The sequence below is a fragment of the Zootermopsis nevadensis genome, unplaced genomic scaffold, assembly GCF_977971745.1.
Source record: "Zootermopsis nevadensis isolate Lab colony 2312 unplaced genomic scaffold, Znev_1.0 Znev_ptg000013l, whole genome shotgun sequence".
Classification (NCBI taxonomy): Eukaryota; Metazoa; Arthropoda; class Insecta; order Blattodea; family Termopsidae; genus Zootermopsis; species Zootermopsis nevadensis.
The window spans coordinates 11,773,193-11,789,165 of NW_028259145.1; the positions used below are offsets into that span (position 1 = coordinate 11,773,193).

The 15,973-nt window shown below is 36.3% G+C and overlaps 2 protein-coding genes and 1 long non-coding RNA gene across 8 annotated transcripts in view; 1 reads left to right on the forward strand and 2 right to left on the reverse strand.

The window, feature by feature from the left end:
• The window catches only part of Vps45 (vacuolar protein sorting 45), a 19,417-nt gene extending 12,484 nt beyond the window's left edge, over positions 1-6,933 (reverse strand). For all 5 annotated transcript variants that reach the window (XR_002543590.2, XM_022067431.2, XM_022067418.2 and 2 more), the window contains exons 1-7: positions 5,416-6,933; positions 4,740-4,938; positions 3,396-3,545; positions 2,314-2,450; positions 1,671-1,781; positions 1,202-1,336; positions 877-1,017 (exon numbers count right to left, since the gene is read on the reverse strand). Coding sequence is in view for 4 of the 5 variants with exons in the window: in XM_022067431.2 (XP_021923123.1) it covers positions 877-1,017; positions 1,202-1,336; positions 1,671-1,781; positions 2,314-2,450; positions 3,396-3,545; positions 4,740-4,938; positions 5,416-5,508 (966 nt within the window). In the remaining variant the exon portion in view is untranslated. The remainder of the gene's footprint in view (positions 1-876; positions 1,018-1,201; positions 1,337-1,670; positions 1,782-2,313; positions 2,451-3,395; positions 3,546-4,739; positions 4,939-5,415) is intronic.
• LOC147873896 (uncharacterized) lies at positions 5,777-7,208 on the forward strand. The gene is made up of 2 exons (XR_015535117.1): positions 5,777-5,851; positions 6,930-7,208. It is a non-coding gene; the product is annotated as an uncharacterized LOC147873896 (long non-coding RNA).
• Positions 7,209-8,402: 1,194 nt separating this feature from the next.
• On the reverse strand, positions 8,403-15,862 carry LOC110831417 (uncharacterized). 2 transcript variants are annotated; one of them, XM_022067391.2, is made up of 5 exons: positions 15,721-15,862; positions 15,163-15,338; positions 11,732-11,845; positions 11,162-11,257; positions 8,403-10,527 (listed from the first exon to the last, which is right to left on the reverse strand). In XM_022067391.2, exons 1-5 carry the CDS (start codon positions 15,737-15,739, stop codon positions 10,438-10,440), a joined length of 495 nt encoding a protein of 164 aa, XP_021923083.1. In that variant the 5' UTR covers positions 15,740-15,862; the 3' UTR covers positions 8,403-10,437. The 2 variants fall into 2 exon arrangements, with proteins under 2 accessions (XP_021923083.1, XP_087204776.1); XM_087348650.1 differs by lacking the exon at positions 11,162-11,257.
• Positions 15,863-15,973: the final 111 nt, after the last annotated feature.

Genomic DNA, 15,973 nt, shown 5'->3' on the forward strand with positions numbered 1-15,973 from the left:
AAAATTACTAAGAATAAACTTATAAATTATACTGCTATGTGTATCACCACATCCATAGATATCTCATTTGACTTTCAGTATGTACTATATAAATATGAGCCAGCTTACAAATGAAACCTAGCATAAAACAGTAAAGTTCTGTTCCCAACATAGTTGCACTCCCTCAGCATCCCACAGAAATCACAGGCTTGTTTTCAAAATGCTGGCACTCGAAGTTTTGAAATTTGTTTCAGCTATATACCATTGTCGGCATAGAACAACCTTCAGCAGGCTGGAAAAGATTGGTCTATAACTAAATACAGATAAAATAAAAGAGCATTACATGAAACTAAAATCAACAATATGACTACATATAATAAATCATACAAGAATGCTTAAACATATAAATACTTGGGAAAACAATAACAAACATAGAGAGGCTCATCATTAAATTGCTTGTTATTTATACACTTCAGAACTGTTATCAATCTGTCTATTTTTTATAATGCTGGATATCAGGATATACAAACAACAATTCTAACAATAACTAAGTATAAAAATGAAACAAAGTTTCCTACTTTGAGTGAAGGAGATATATAGTGTCATATAACAAAAGTGCTCAGGAAAATACCAGACCTAAGAAGGATGCAAAAGGTGAGCAATTTGGGATATTATACTGATGGGCTGGAAACAAGGATAAAATGAGAAAGACAGAATTCTGGTATGAAACTGTGTGCTTGGAAGACTGAGGAGGAGATGGAAGGATATTCTTATGATGGCTCTAAGAGATATAGACTGCAACTGATTTAATTACAATTTTTCCATAATGTTAAAATCTGTCGCTATGAACTATGATTTCATTGCGCAGCTTTATCTTAGTCATTACGACACACAAACCTTGAATTGTGGATATGTTTCTACAAATGTCTTCATATCTGCTATGCTTTCTACTTTTTGGTGACTCTTGGCTTTCTTTTGAAACTCCTCCATTAATTCTTTTATGGTTTGCCCAATTTCGCCAAAATTTGAATATAAATTCTGAAACAATAACACATTTTCAATAATTATTAAATAAATCATTACAAATTTCCAACAGATCTAATACACTTCAGTTAATTCTTAAGATCTCTTTTATACCCGACTACTTCGGCAATACAGACATCAATCGTCATTCATCAATTTTCAGTTCACAACACAGCACTATATCTATTAATAAACTTACGTTTGCATAAAATTCATCTTGTTCAGCAGACAGAACAACTTCCTTCAGATCCTTTGAAATACCTGGGACTTCAGACAGACTGACACGATTATTGGTGATGGTGAGGAGTTCATGAACCATTGCCTGGTATGTCCACTAATGTAAATGAAATTATGATACAGAACAATCAGTCTTAGATTTTCTTTCAGCCACATGAAAAATTGAAACAAAGTCTTATAGTCTCTTATATAGATGATCTCTTGTAAAATAAAGTTAGGTGATCTGATTATACAAAATTTAGCATGCAGGAAAAGAAATGAAACATAACACCCTATGACAGCAAAGTGTAATATACTGTACTTAACAACTGTATTTTACCAAAGCTTCAACATACACGGAGAATCAATTACAATAACACACACATTGCTGACAATTTAATTTAAATCTAGATATAATATCACTACAAAACAACAACAAAGTTAACATTTACCTGATTCAGAAGCGGTGTTACAGGATCATCTCTTCGGTCCAAAATTAACAACAAAGGTGAAACTTCTGTTTGCCGAAATTCAAATAGTGAAGCCTCTTTAGATAATACCTCCTAAAATAATAATCACATCATTCAAACATGCACAACAATGTTTATAATAAGGCTACATAGAACATTGTTTACTGAGAAGTGTAAATGCCAAATATGACAACTATTCCAATTACAAACTTAAAATTTGATTTAGTTAGTTATTTAGAGTTTTATGTAGTTCATATGTTCATTGACCGCAAACATATGAACAAGACTTTTGGCAAGTAAAGCATAAAAGCAAATGTATGATAAGGAAAGATTTGGTGTCTTGAAATTACAGAATATGAAAGTTAAAGAACAGTATCAGACTAATATTGATGTGCAGTTTTGGGAAACATGAATATTACTGTCAACATCAATAAAGCTTTTATAAGTACTAAGAATAAAATCAAAATTTGGGCCAAACAGAGTACAGCGATGATAATGTTTTGGGGACATGTCATTAACAGAATTTGCGAAGTTCATCATTATACTAGAATAATCACAAACAAATTAAAGAACAGTCTAATATATAAAAATATTGTAAAAAATATGAGTACTCAGCAATGCTTACTCTTATTTTTTCTGCTAACCTCTTTGCCATCTCTGAATTATTTTGGTACCGAATAAATGGGCACTTCTTCAATGACAAGAGAACTGCAGTTATTCCTTGAACACTTCTTTGCTGATGTGCATGATTCCATGCCAAACCTTTAAATAAAAATAAAACATTAACTATTCTGACTGTTATATTACCATATGCACAGCCATGAGATCCTGAATAAAGATGAAGGATAAGAAATATTTCAAGTAATCAGCACTTTGACTCTTCAACTTATACCATGGTTGAGACGTAAATTTAATTTAGAAAATATAACTGCAAAAATCAGTATGTAGGAAACGTTACCACAGTGCCTTCTGTATAGTATAAAAGACAATTTTAAGATTTCTTATGCTCACAGCACAGATATTTAAATGTGCACAGACATCAAGAAAAATGATGAAGTTACGTAATACATTCAATAGCTGATATTTTTCATTGTTCTCATAATTTATCAGTATGCTATGAACTGTAGGATGGATGGGAAATAAATATGGGTAAAGGGCAGAAGGAGATAAATGTACAAAACTGACAAATGGAAGGAAGAGGATGAGGCATTAAGATGTAAAATAAATCATTCCTTTCAATGAGATTTTTACACTAGTAAATTTAGCAAACTAACTCTCTGGTGGTATAACAAAAATGTTAACACTATTAATATCAAAACTTTGCACAGCATTTAATACAATTCTTGATCAAATAATCACAGATATCCAAAAATAATCTGGTAACAGAAAGTATGACAGCCACAAGCAATAGAAGTTTCTAATTTTAAATACCAGAGACAGAACATAAAATGAATATGAACTTCGAGAATATATAAACCTTAGCTACAATGATTTTAATAATAAAGTGTCTTTCACATAGGCATGGTAAGTTCTGAAAATAAGGCATATCAAAATACTAACATATTCTACACAACTATATACAAAAAATAAGGAATAGATAATTTATATTATCTACCTACACTAAACTATATTAAATATAACTAGTCCACTCAGTCGCAACTTTATGAAGTGTTTATGGATTAGAGAAACCAACTAATATTTACCAACCTTGGGCACATGCTGTGATATTCAGTGAGAAAAGGTGTGGGCTCACGGCCAGATAGTCACCATAAAATTCCTGGACCTCCCGCACCACTTCTTGCTCATCAGATTCGGCTAAAGTTTTTATGTCTGCCTTTGCTATAATGTTACTGAAATCTAAGAAATGGCAAAAGGAAAGCAACAATACAGATTGAAAACTAAAACACTACCAGAATTTACTGCCAGCAGTTTACACCATATAATGTAATACAAAGCATGCCATCGGACAAGGACTAGGCAATATAATTTAAATACGTTTTTAATTAATTAAAGAATAGCAAGAACATAACATTTCTGTTAGTGTTATTTGTTTATTATTAAACAAGAGTGCTCACTGCATTGAACTTTGGCCCACTCTTCCTCAGAATATTTGTAACATACATTGTTGAATTCTGAAATGTATTATACACCAGCAAGCTATGGAAAAATTATACAAACATTCATGCAGTATCACCAGTTATGGAATTAATTCTCAGAATCTATACAATGAGAAAGAATATGTATAAGATTTTTTATTCACAATCTTTAATGACAACGCATAACATAAGAAAGTATTAGCATTAAATATCTTGAGGATGTAGGATTTGGGGTTTTCATGGTGGTGAGTCTGAAGATAGCTGTCTTCTGGGTTGTTGTGCCAGGTAGTCTGGTAAAAGTTTACTGATGGAGGCAGCAAGGACCTCTGAAATGTCAGTAAACTTCAAAAACAAACAATTTTGGTCTTGGCACTAACCTTCTATTGTGCTTAGTATCTGACTTCATGAAACCATATTCACCAGAGTTCAAACATTCTAAAAACCTTTCCCTGGTTTCAAAGTGTAAGCATGCCTAGTTTGCAGCAAACTGAAGTGTCCCTTCATGCGTTTTAAGTAAATATATATACATACCCACAAACAATTTCAATTTTATACATAAGATGGAGTGTCCTGTTGCACATTTTCAGATTAGTGCAGCTAGAATTAAAATATCTTGTGTATTATAACATTTCAGTGTCTTTATGGCTGTCTCATCAAAGCTTAGTTTGAATACTAATGGTTTAGCAATAAGTAGAAAGAGGAACTGAGAAAAGATATTTTGACCATTTACTAAGAAACAATGTAACCACTGCATCCACCTAAGTGGTTAAATTTAATTTTCAGATACTGGTAACTGTAAAATTTAAATTACTCTGTGCAAAAACACCATGATGTGAAGAGTGTCCATTTATGGAAATCAATAAGACTTCCACTCAAGAAAAATAATTAAGGAAACATGGAGTATTGTTTTTGGACCAAATAAAGCAAACAGAATAGTTTGCTTAAACTTACTCACATATATAATACACTCCATATCTGGGATATCGCAATTCGCGGGACAGAAGAGCTACATTTTCTTTAGTTGGCCTTAGGAATGTGATACACTTGAGATGCTTCATACTTTCATGCTGGCCTCCAGAGTCAATCCTCTCAAATAAGTATACCTCCTTCTGTAAGATTTCTGACTGTCCATACACCATGCTCACAATACTTGTCTGTAACAAGATATTTCAGAAATTTTGTGGATATCAATCAGCAGAATTATACTATGATATGAACAAGATATTCTGCGTTCCTTATACACTGGACGAACACAAACCAACATCAACAGAGTTTAACACTATAACCTTGACAGTCTGTAAACAACAACTACCTACAAAAATTCTTTATAAATTATACAAAATATGACATGACATGTAACATGACCTGGCCTCTTCTGAACTAACCAAACCAAAAGTGATGTAGCACTATGGGGCATAAAACTGCCCTGTAAGGTAGTGTGGCGGGGAAAGAAAAAGAAAGAAAAACGTTCATATTAAACCAAAGACTAAATATGCACACTATATAAACAGTACCACAATCTAATTTTGGGGTAAATGCTGTTTCTTTTATAGGGCACCAAAAAATACCCAAGGTAAGAGAACCATAAGAACATGTTTAACACTGAAGAACCTTGCTATTCAAACACTTACCGTTTGTTTGTCCATTAGAAGAACTTTCATACCGGGGCCACTATCTTCTGCCATTCGAGTTACGTACATTTTAACAGCCGCTACCACATTCATTGTTCTTATAAACACTAAACTTATCAAAGTATAAATAAAGTAATATAATTCTGCCGCAATTATAAAAACAGATATATATACTTCGCACTGATTCCTAAACTCCTTTTAGTATGCGATTCAACCGAGCCATTTTGTACGAATTCCTGTCAACCACAACTGACAATCGAATAACCTGTAATACGCAAATAACGTAGCTAGCACAGACAATTTACTCTATCTAGTTGGCTCATACTACTTCAGTCGCAGTTGAGTCACAGAACACAGCCAATGAACATGTCACATTGGCACACAATAACACAGAATAGTTACACAGCTCCTCCTCCTTCTAGGTGGATCAAGCATGGTAGGGATTCAGCACAGCTTATACCAACTTTCATAAATCATCGAGTATCATTTTGTTGCTTATACCAACTTTCATAAATCATCGAGTATCATTTTGTTGTAACACAATCTGTGTACATATGAAGGAACTGTGTGAGGTCATGCCAGTCTCCTTGTGCTGCCAAATCGAATTGTATATCATATTACATTATCACAAAAGTAAAAGTTCCCACAAAAATCCACATACATCTGACATAAAAAATTATAATTTCATAAAGTTCAATCGAAGCTGTTGTCTTTGAAGCTGCATTAATGTGTTGACTCAGCATCATATATGTCTTACAATGTGTTTCAGCACCAAGCTCATACATTTCAAGACGATTTCAATATAATAACATACTTGTTCAACAATTCTGTGCACCTTCTGATTATATTAAATTGGCAGATTACTTTGGCACTAAAATTACATTCCTTTATTGTCTCAATCTTCTGGGCACAGCTGTATGAAGTCTTCATATATAACATTTCATGTTGACTCCAAGGTTTCCTCCCAAAGATTCTATGTGGAGTTTTCCCAGTACCACCTTCACCTTGCTCCAGGGCTGGACAATTTGAGTTATCTTGGTCCTTCCATTGGCCAGCTACACAGTAGTTAGAGTTGACATGCTGGAGAGCCACTGGGAGTGAGCTGACGAAAGGTCTAAGACAACCAAAACTTGGAGAAAAATGAAGGAAGTACTGACACAAATCCACAGAGCACCTCTGAGAAGACAACTTGGGGTCATGATGATCGGATAGAGTGGCACTACTGGCTACACAGGATAAGTGATGTTAGAGGTGGTACCAACAGTGCTGATACTTGCACACATTTTGAGGCTCCAGAACCAGGAACCATAGCCTGATGCATTAGTATGACATTGGGGCACCATTCAAGAGGCACCATAGACATTGTAGGATAGTACCCAGAGAGCTAGAAAATATGCTGACACCTCCTGTCTGCCATGGACTATTTCATGAAATAGCTGTTGGTGTCTTAACCATCCCCAAGCAAGGGGCATCAACTGGAAAATTTTCTGTGACCAACTTTTTCTGTCACATAGGGGTCCTTAGAGAGCTACCTAGTGATGAGGGCCAGAACTTTGAGCATCAGTTTGTGTGCGAGGTGATGGACCATCTAGAAATAAAGATGACAAAGACCACACCCATTTTCATGCTGTCTGATGGCATACTGAATTTGTAAATGCAGCTAAGGAACTGAGGACGGTTGTTTCGATGCACGAGAGACATTGTGATGAGCGGCTACTATTCTTCCTGCTGGCCTACAGAGCATCGAGCCATGAGACCACAGGCATGACATCAACCAGCAGGGAGTTTAAAATTACAAACCAGAAAAGCAAACTTAGTTTTGGCATTTGCAAGAAACCCACTACCACAGATCACTCATGCCAGTCATTTAAACAAAGATGAACAGGTATGTAGTATTTAGTGAATGGGATGAATAGAGGAATATAAATATGGCAAAAGACTTACTATAGAATCAATATTACATAACAGAAATTCCTCACCAACACCAACAATAAATTGAATATCCTTTAAATAACATGGGTCATCAAACTGGAAAAAATAATATTTTTACAAACAGAAATTCATATGTATTAATATGTAAAGTGTATTGCTACATGCCTATGCAGGCACTTGGGGGGAGCGGAGGTATAGCTCCTACTCTTTCTTGACCTTGATACCAGATGGGGGTGAGTGGTCAGCATTACGCCCCGGCCATGCTTTACCCCCAGGAAAGGAGGCTGGGTGGGCCCCAGAGTCAGTTTGGATGCAGAGGCTAGAGGAAAAATCCTCTACCCCCATTGGGGATCGAACCCTGATCGCCCTGCCCATAGCTAGTCACCATACTGACTGAGCTATCCTGGCTCATTTAATATTACCAGTACCATTGCCAATCAAATGAAGCCACAAATACACCAAACAGATATATATATATATATAAGAATACTGACATTTACCATCTGACTTGCCAAGACTGCCCCCAAAAAGTACCTAGGTCAAACTGGGAATACTTTCAAAGCATATTGCAATAAACATACAGTCTATGAAAACAGGTTCAAAATGCGTTCAGTAATATTTGGTACTGAACACTCTTATAGCTGTATTCAAAACAATCAGAGTACTTGATTTTGCTAACAGTGGCCATGGAAAAGCTAAATACAGGGTACACACAAATGACAGAAGACTCAAATTTATCATAATTTTGTGGCTTATATGATATATGTATAGTACATAATGATGGTGTTCTTCTGGGTTTTAATGCCATTGGTAAAAGCCAATATTTTAGATAAATATATTATCTCCAACTTCAGGGCTGAATTAGCAATTCCTTTTTTATTTTTTTAAAAGCATCGCCACATCAGCCCTGAAACAGTGTCTCTCACTTCAGGGCTGAAGTAGCAATACTTTTTTATTTTTTGTAAGTAGCCTTTCCACTTCAGCCCTGAAGATGGAGACAGTCCATACATACAGAGTGCACCAGAAACACCTAATAATTTTTGAAATGAAATAACTTTTCAAAGCAAAGTGCAAACATTTATTAACACAGGTAGATAATCTTAAAAACTTGCATACAGAACTGTTTAAAGGACACTAATACCAAACGTGTTTTGACCACAAGAGATCATCAGAGGCAAAACAAATTAATTCATATAATACAATTCAAAAGACTATGGTTTTCTACAGAGCATAAAAGGTATGTACTTTACAAAAACCATATTTTACACCTCGCTGGACGTTGATTGCACAGGAATTGGTGTATTAAATTGAGCACTTAGCGTTTATGTCCACTGGTCTGATTGATGTTGTTGGTCTACAGTGAGCTGTGGTTGCATTGTCTGTGCCTGTGAACTTTAACAATGTGAGTGTCCAGCTCACCATAGACAACAACGGCAATCAGTCCAATGGACATAAAAGCTATGTACTTGATTTAATACACCAACTCCTGAGCAATTAATGTCCAGTTAGGTGTTACATAAGTATGGTTTTGTAAAGTACATACCTTGTATGCTCTGATATTGGCAGGGTATGTCTCATATGCCTTGCTTTTGATGTAGTCCCAAATAAAGAAATCTGGTGCCAAAAGATCAGGAGAGCGGGTGGACCAGTTAATGTCCCCAAAATTACAAATGAGTCTGCCTGGAAACATCTCACTGAGAACTGCTATGGAAATCCATGCTGAGTAAGCAGTCTTGTTGAAACCACAGTGAATTAAGCTGACAAAAATTTAACTCGTTTCGCAGAAATGTTTCCAGCATGGCCATGTACCACTCAGCATTGACTGTTACAGTTCGTCTCTCCTCATCCTCAAAGAAAAAGGGTATGCAGAGGGCAATGTTAAAGTTCACACAGGTTGTATGCAGCCCAAACTGAAGTCGGTCCACCTTGTCCTGTTCACAAAGTTCCTGGGCAACTTGGATTTTGTAGGGATGTTTATGCAAATATTTGTGTAAAATTCATCGAACACTACTGTCCTTTACACCAAGCATGAGAACTTGCTGTCGAGCTGACCTATGGGGACTTTGCAACATGGTTTCTCTTACTTGCGCCACATTTTCAGGTGTATGCAACAAACATGGATGCCCTTCAGGTTTACTGTCCTTCACTGATCCTTCTTGACGCCATTTTGATAGCCACAACAGCAGAGTATTGTTACTAGGTGCAGTGCGTGTTTGAAAGTGTAGTCGGAAACCACACTGTGTAACTGTAATTGACTCAGTTCTGATAAACAGTTCACAGCCGTAATGCCGTGTTGCAATTAACCAACATTCCATCTAAACTAAACTCCAAAGAGCACTCTACATGACAAATGTTAGTATGGAAGTGCCACATAGCAGGAAAGATAATAATTACATTTCAGGAATCGTCAGGTATTTCTGGCGCACCTGTATATACTGTCCCTAGCTTCAGTACTGAAGTAGCAATCAATTTTCTTTTATAGAAAGCATTGCCACCTTAGTCCTGAACATGGAGACAGTCCAGGTAAACATAGCCTCCATCTTTAGGGCCGAAGTGGCAATGCTCTTTTATTTTTTATAGGAAGCATGAACGATAGTCCTGAAGACTGAGACAGTCCAGAGAAACATACCTCATAACAGAGGCAGCAAGCACCTCTGAAACTTTGGTAGACTTCTACCAGACTAATGACACATCTCAGAAGAAAATCATTTTCAGTGTACAGTGTTTTGTGCAGCTGGAAATAATGCCAATTATACTACACATCAGAAACCTCACTGCAAGAGTGATAATCAGGTGAGGCATTATTATTGGCATGAGGGATTCGTTACATGATGAATCCTCCTTTTCTTCGTCCTCCTGCATCATTGTCGACATGGGTGATTTGCAAGTAGATGCACCCTCTTCTTCCCTATGCATCATTTTGACATACGGAATATACAAACAGATGCATCTTCTGGTTCTTCTTCCTTCCCATGCATCATTGTTCCAGTTCACTTTTGTTACATTCTTCTCTCACCCCTCTTCATTATGTCCTCCATTTACATAGTTATCCACTTCAATCATGAATGGAAATTGGCCATTCAACTTGTGCTAGGACACATTTTGCTGTATGTCTGTGAGATCCCTGATGATTTCATCCTGTTCCTCCACTAATTTTTTATATACACTCAGCTCTTCTTCCTGGAACAGTAAAATATTTTAAACATAACAGATATTTTCTTTTCTGAGAAATTAACAAGTTAGGAAATATAAGCCATAGTATAATAATTCTGTATGTGACCTTTGAAAATGGCATCAGTGATGGAAGATTTGTGTGGGAGGCATGGCGGGTGGGAGACATTTGCATGGGGGATGTTGGCTAGGTGATGCTGTCATAACAGAGGATTCTCCCACATTCTTGCATGACTGCGTAAGTATTCCCCAGAAGAAGTTAGTAACTTTGTTTTTTATTATTTTTTTATCTGAATATTCCCAATGTGTATCTTGACTTTGATAAGTCTTTGCAGCCATTCCCATGTCTTATGACTGGTTTGTCTGGATGAAGAAATAACTCATGGCAGAATCAACATATTGGGAGAATTATTACAATTAGTAAGAAGAGACTGATCAGTACTAAAGAAACATATACATAAATATGTATGACATATAGTGACATAATTCCTAAATTAGTACTTGAAAATCCCCTATTCCTTTAACTATGATGATTTTGAAGAAAATAATGCTATCTGGTGTGATCATTGCTTGATGTGTTAAGGGTTATAAAGAATTTATGTGATAGTGGGAAAATTCTAGTCAGTAACGGCTCCAAACTTACAGAGTGCTGGTTCGCTAAACGTTCGTTTAAAAGTCTCTCCTTAAGCACTTGAGAGAGATGTTTCATCTCGTCCATATTCAGCTTGTTGATGCAATTCTAGGACCAGGAGAAAGTAACATGTACACATGTATGTCAGAATACTCTTGTAAAGGTGGGAGGATATTAATTAAATTTGGTATTTACAGTACTTACAAAAATATAAATATTGCTCTATATCTGATTCAGTTGTAAGCAACAAAATTTGGTATTTAATGCCTGCAATCCAAAGATAATGATACTGAGAATAATCTAACCTGTAAGTATGTGGTTAGTAATGTGCAGCCTGTGGATCAAATTGTTTTGGCCCATGAGGACAAACTAGTTTTCCTTAAAACAGGCTCATGTTAAAACATAATATAACACATTTTCCAATTTTAAGTGACAGATAAATCTGTATTTTTGAATGAAGCAAAATACTTTCACAGAAGTGTTCAAATCTAGGTTTCTGGACTTTAGACAACATGAAACATCTTTTAACCCTGAAAATGATGATAGCAAAGATGTTTTAACCACTAAGAGTTCCACACTTACCAGTTCCTTATACAATGGGTTTTTTTTCTTGGGTCTCCATCCCACTCTTTCAAGACCCTCTTTTATGTCCAATACCATTACATGGTAGAATGCTTTCAATTCTGGTACAAGGATCTGGAACCAAGAGAAAATAATATTTATACTCTGTTACTGGTTGAAAAACATTCATTATACTTGGTATTTACAGTATTAACAAATATATAAGGCCATTTGCACACTGTCTATTAATCTGATTCTGTTTTTTGAGTGGATTAACTATATCAAAATTTGGTATCTGTTCCCTACAATCACAAAGGTACAGAATGATTAATTTTGTAATTTTTTTCAGTGAGGATAAAATTATATTGCCATATATACATTTGCATTACTTGAAGAAAATATCATAAATGTTTATTTTTCATATACACCCACACATTATGCAAGTAAAGGGCATATATACAGAAGTCAAAAGATGTTGGCTCAGATCAGTCAGATGAAAACTCTACTTGCCAGACCTTCCCTTCACAACATAAACTGTTTAGAATAAGTGTCTGCAAACAACTGATTATAACAGAACTATTTTATGTGCAGCAATTCAATTCAATTCTTTCAATTCAATTCAATTCAATTCTTTATTATTTGTGTGCTGTATCAACAGCCTGGTGGCCAATTACAGATACAGCACAGAGATAAACTCACAAATACAGTAAAACATAAAAGGTAAAACAAGCAATATATAAAATACATTGATACTGAAAGTACACAAAAAATTACTACTAACTACATTAGGATATTTGTAAAATAACATGCATCAATTAAGTAAATTATGCTATTATAGAATATGATTAAGTGTGACAATTTTCGTCTCGAATATGTCCAAATCCCTGCAGACAACATTAGCAGCTGATGCGCATCTAGCAGAAGGACTGTTTTTGAACAAGGGGCTAAAACTGAACATAGAAAAATCTCTCAGATTCCGAGCAGGGATGCGGAGACCGACAGCTTCCAGAAGGGAAGGACAGCATTTAAAACCGCGGTAAACCTGCGCAAGGAACAGTGCATCACTGCAATGCCTTCTCTTACGCAGGGTCTGGAGTTTTAAAAACTCTAACGCATCAGCGTAGCTGTAATGAACTTGGGGGAGGAAACGATAGTAGCAAAGGGCTGCAAACTTCTGCTGAATACGTTCCAGTTTGTTGGCATCAGTAGTCGTAATAGAATTCCAAACGACCGAGGCGTACTCAAGCTTAGATCTGACTAAGGTTACATATAACATATACAGGCAATCGAGAGAAGAGAACGAAAAGGTTAATGTGCGAACAAGACCCAGCAACTTAATACAATGTGAAAATATGTGGTCAACATGGTTATGAAATCGGAGCTTGGAGTCGAAAAATATTCCCAGGTCTTTAATGGTATCGGTACGTGTTATGGAGGAATGAAAAAGTTTATAATCAAAGATCAAAGTAGTGGTTTTCCTGGAGAAGGAAATTACTGTAGTTTTACTAATATTGAGTTTCATGAAGTTAGCAGTGCACCAACCTTGTACCGAGTCAATGTCAGTTTGAAGTTGATTGCAGTCGTTGGGAGATTTAATGGCACGAAAAATTTTGATATCATCAGCGAAAAGAAGGCATTTAGAATGATTAATTACTTGACATATGTCATCAATAAACAAGTTGAAAAGTAGAGGACCCAAAACAGATCCCTGTGGAACTCCAGAGAGGACTACAAAAGGAGACGAAAGAGTTCCAGAAATGCAAACCTGGGATTGTCTGTTGGTTAAGTAACTACGAAACCAGTGTACATAACCATCAGAGAGTCCAAAAGCACTGAGCTTGTTGAGTAATAGATTGTGAGGGACAAGATCAAATGCACTGCTAAGATCAAAATAAACAGCATCAGCTTGACCCTGGGAGCCAACTATTGGGTTAATAAAATCAAGATAAGTTACGAGATTAGTAACTGTAGATTTAGATTTAGTAAAACCATGCTGACAAGGATTTAATTTCGACTTTATGTAATGTGAGATATGATCATAAATAACAAGTTCAAATAATTTGGAAAAAGTATTAAGTATAGAAATGGGTCGGTAGTTACTAACAGTGGCCGAGTTACCTTTTTTAAAAACAGGAACTACTGCTGCCTGTTTCCATAAAATAGGGAAATAATTCTGTGCTAAACTTAGATTAAAGATGTGCTTGAGAACAGGAACAAAGATCTCCGAACAACCTTTTATAACAAAGCTAGGAATGTCATCAAGTCCGACAGATTTGGAAGGTCTCAGACGACGAATTGCTTTACAAATGTCCAATTCGGAGATAGGGGCTAAAGACAAGAAGTCAGAGGACTCCACAGGGGAAGGGGATACGCCTAAAGAGGTACTGTAGACCGACTGAAAATGCTTCAGTCGGTCTACAGTACCTCTTTAGGCGTATCCCCTTCCCCTGTGGAGTCCTCTGACTTCTTGTCTTTAGCAGCACACCCTCAATTTAATGGATTTCAGATTTCATGACACTATCTGGTATTGCGGGACAAACTTTGAGTCGGGATAGCTCAGTCAGTATAGCGACTAGCTACGGGCTGGATGACCCCCCCCCCCCCCCCCCCCCCCCCCCCCCCCGACGGGGACAGAGGATTTTTCCTCTAGCCTCTGCGTCCAGACTGGATCTGGGGCCCACCCAGCCTCCTCTACAATGGGTACTGGGGGTCCTTTCCCGGGGGTAAAGCCGGCCGGGGTATGATACTGACCACTCACCCCCACCTAGTGCCGAGGTCAAGAAAGAGAGGAGCTATACCTCCACTCACCCCAAGTGCCTGTATGGCACGTAGGGGGACAAACTTTTATCTGGTATTGCCAAACTGTTTTTGGGCACAACGAATTAGCAGACATTTTTGGTTTTAATGAACAAAGTCTGCTAAAGACAGTTGGATTTTCATCTTTACATTGTATTCTTTTAATGAACCTTGTATCATTGTAGGTATGCAATTCATATTACTAATCTGTTTAAAGGTGCTCCTAATTGAAATTTTGGTCTAAGAATGCATTACTGGCATCATAAAAAAAACTGTGCAATTTAATGGACAATCAGCATTACCGGACATTCATCCCCCCTATTATTCTGTTAAATTAATGGTTTACCATACTTATAGGTTTAATGATTCTCTCAATAACTCAGACTATAGCATCAAATGACAGGATGAATATGAATACTGAATTGAGAAGTATGTGGAAGAAAGGAATTTTCCTGGAGGGCCTGTGGATAATTTCTGTGCTTTATCATTAAGACTAAAGTCCTCTTGATCACACCAACCAAACAACACTAGGCAGTGAGTACAAATTGTGAAGCTCCTCATTATTTAATTCTCTTTACTTGCATGCCAGTCTATACATGATACTCAGCAGTTTGTTTTCAAATGCCTTCAGTCAGACAGAGAAACCTTGTACCTACCTTGAAAATAAATAACATGACTACAATAATGAGTAGGACCCAGGCTACTTTAGTCATGTACAAGCAGCTGGGTTGGACTGCAGTGCACACTTGCTCGATAATGCCTTTCAGCCAGGTGAGGTTTTTGTCCTTGTATGCAATAATCACAGGTGCTGGGCCTTGTAGCAACCAGATAACTGCAACAACACATCATACCATAGTTTCTAATATATCGAGGCAGAATAAAAGATATTAATGACGGAGTGAATGTCGTACTGTCTACACCATATATTTCTAGAGCGTTAATAATTTTCAAACATTCAAACACATTTCTACTTAATGTGTAGTGTCAACGCAAAACTAAATCTCTTTTACTTTATAGTAAGGAGCTAAATTCCGAAATGGAACGGTTTCTTAACATATCTCCGACTTGTGCATAGATGGTAGCAGTTGATGGAAATTGTGACTTAATCTATTTCCATTACACAATTACGTTAGAAAAATCGAATAAACGTTTTTGGAAGTTGGTTGTACATAAGCAAATTAAAAATAATTGTAAACAATCAATATTCAACTTACTAATGTCTAAATCTTTCATAATTTTTCCCGATACTTTAACGAACACAGCTACCAGCTTCTTTCACACTTAAACAACACATAAATAACACGTTTCCATGAAAACAAACAACAATAACCTATTAGAACTTTGTTGTAGTTTCTGTTGATCACGTGGCTTAACAACAGCTGACACTGCAAATTTTAGCAGCATTTATAGTAGTAGTAGTTTAGTGAATGATACGAAGGTGTCTCTACGCAAACTGGCAACTTCCTC

Bases quoted from the DNA above. Each gene is read 5' to 3' on its own strand.
- LOC110831417 (XM_022067391.2), bottom strand. The intron at 11,846-15,162 runs GTAGGTACAAGG...TCTTGGTTCCAG, and splicing joins TCATGTTATTTATTTTCAAG to ATCCTTGTACCAGAATTGAA. The intron at 10,528-11,161 runs GTAAGTTTGGAG...TTACTGTTCCAG, and splicing joins GTTTAGCGAACCAGCACTCT to GAAGAAGAGCTGAGTGTATA.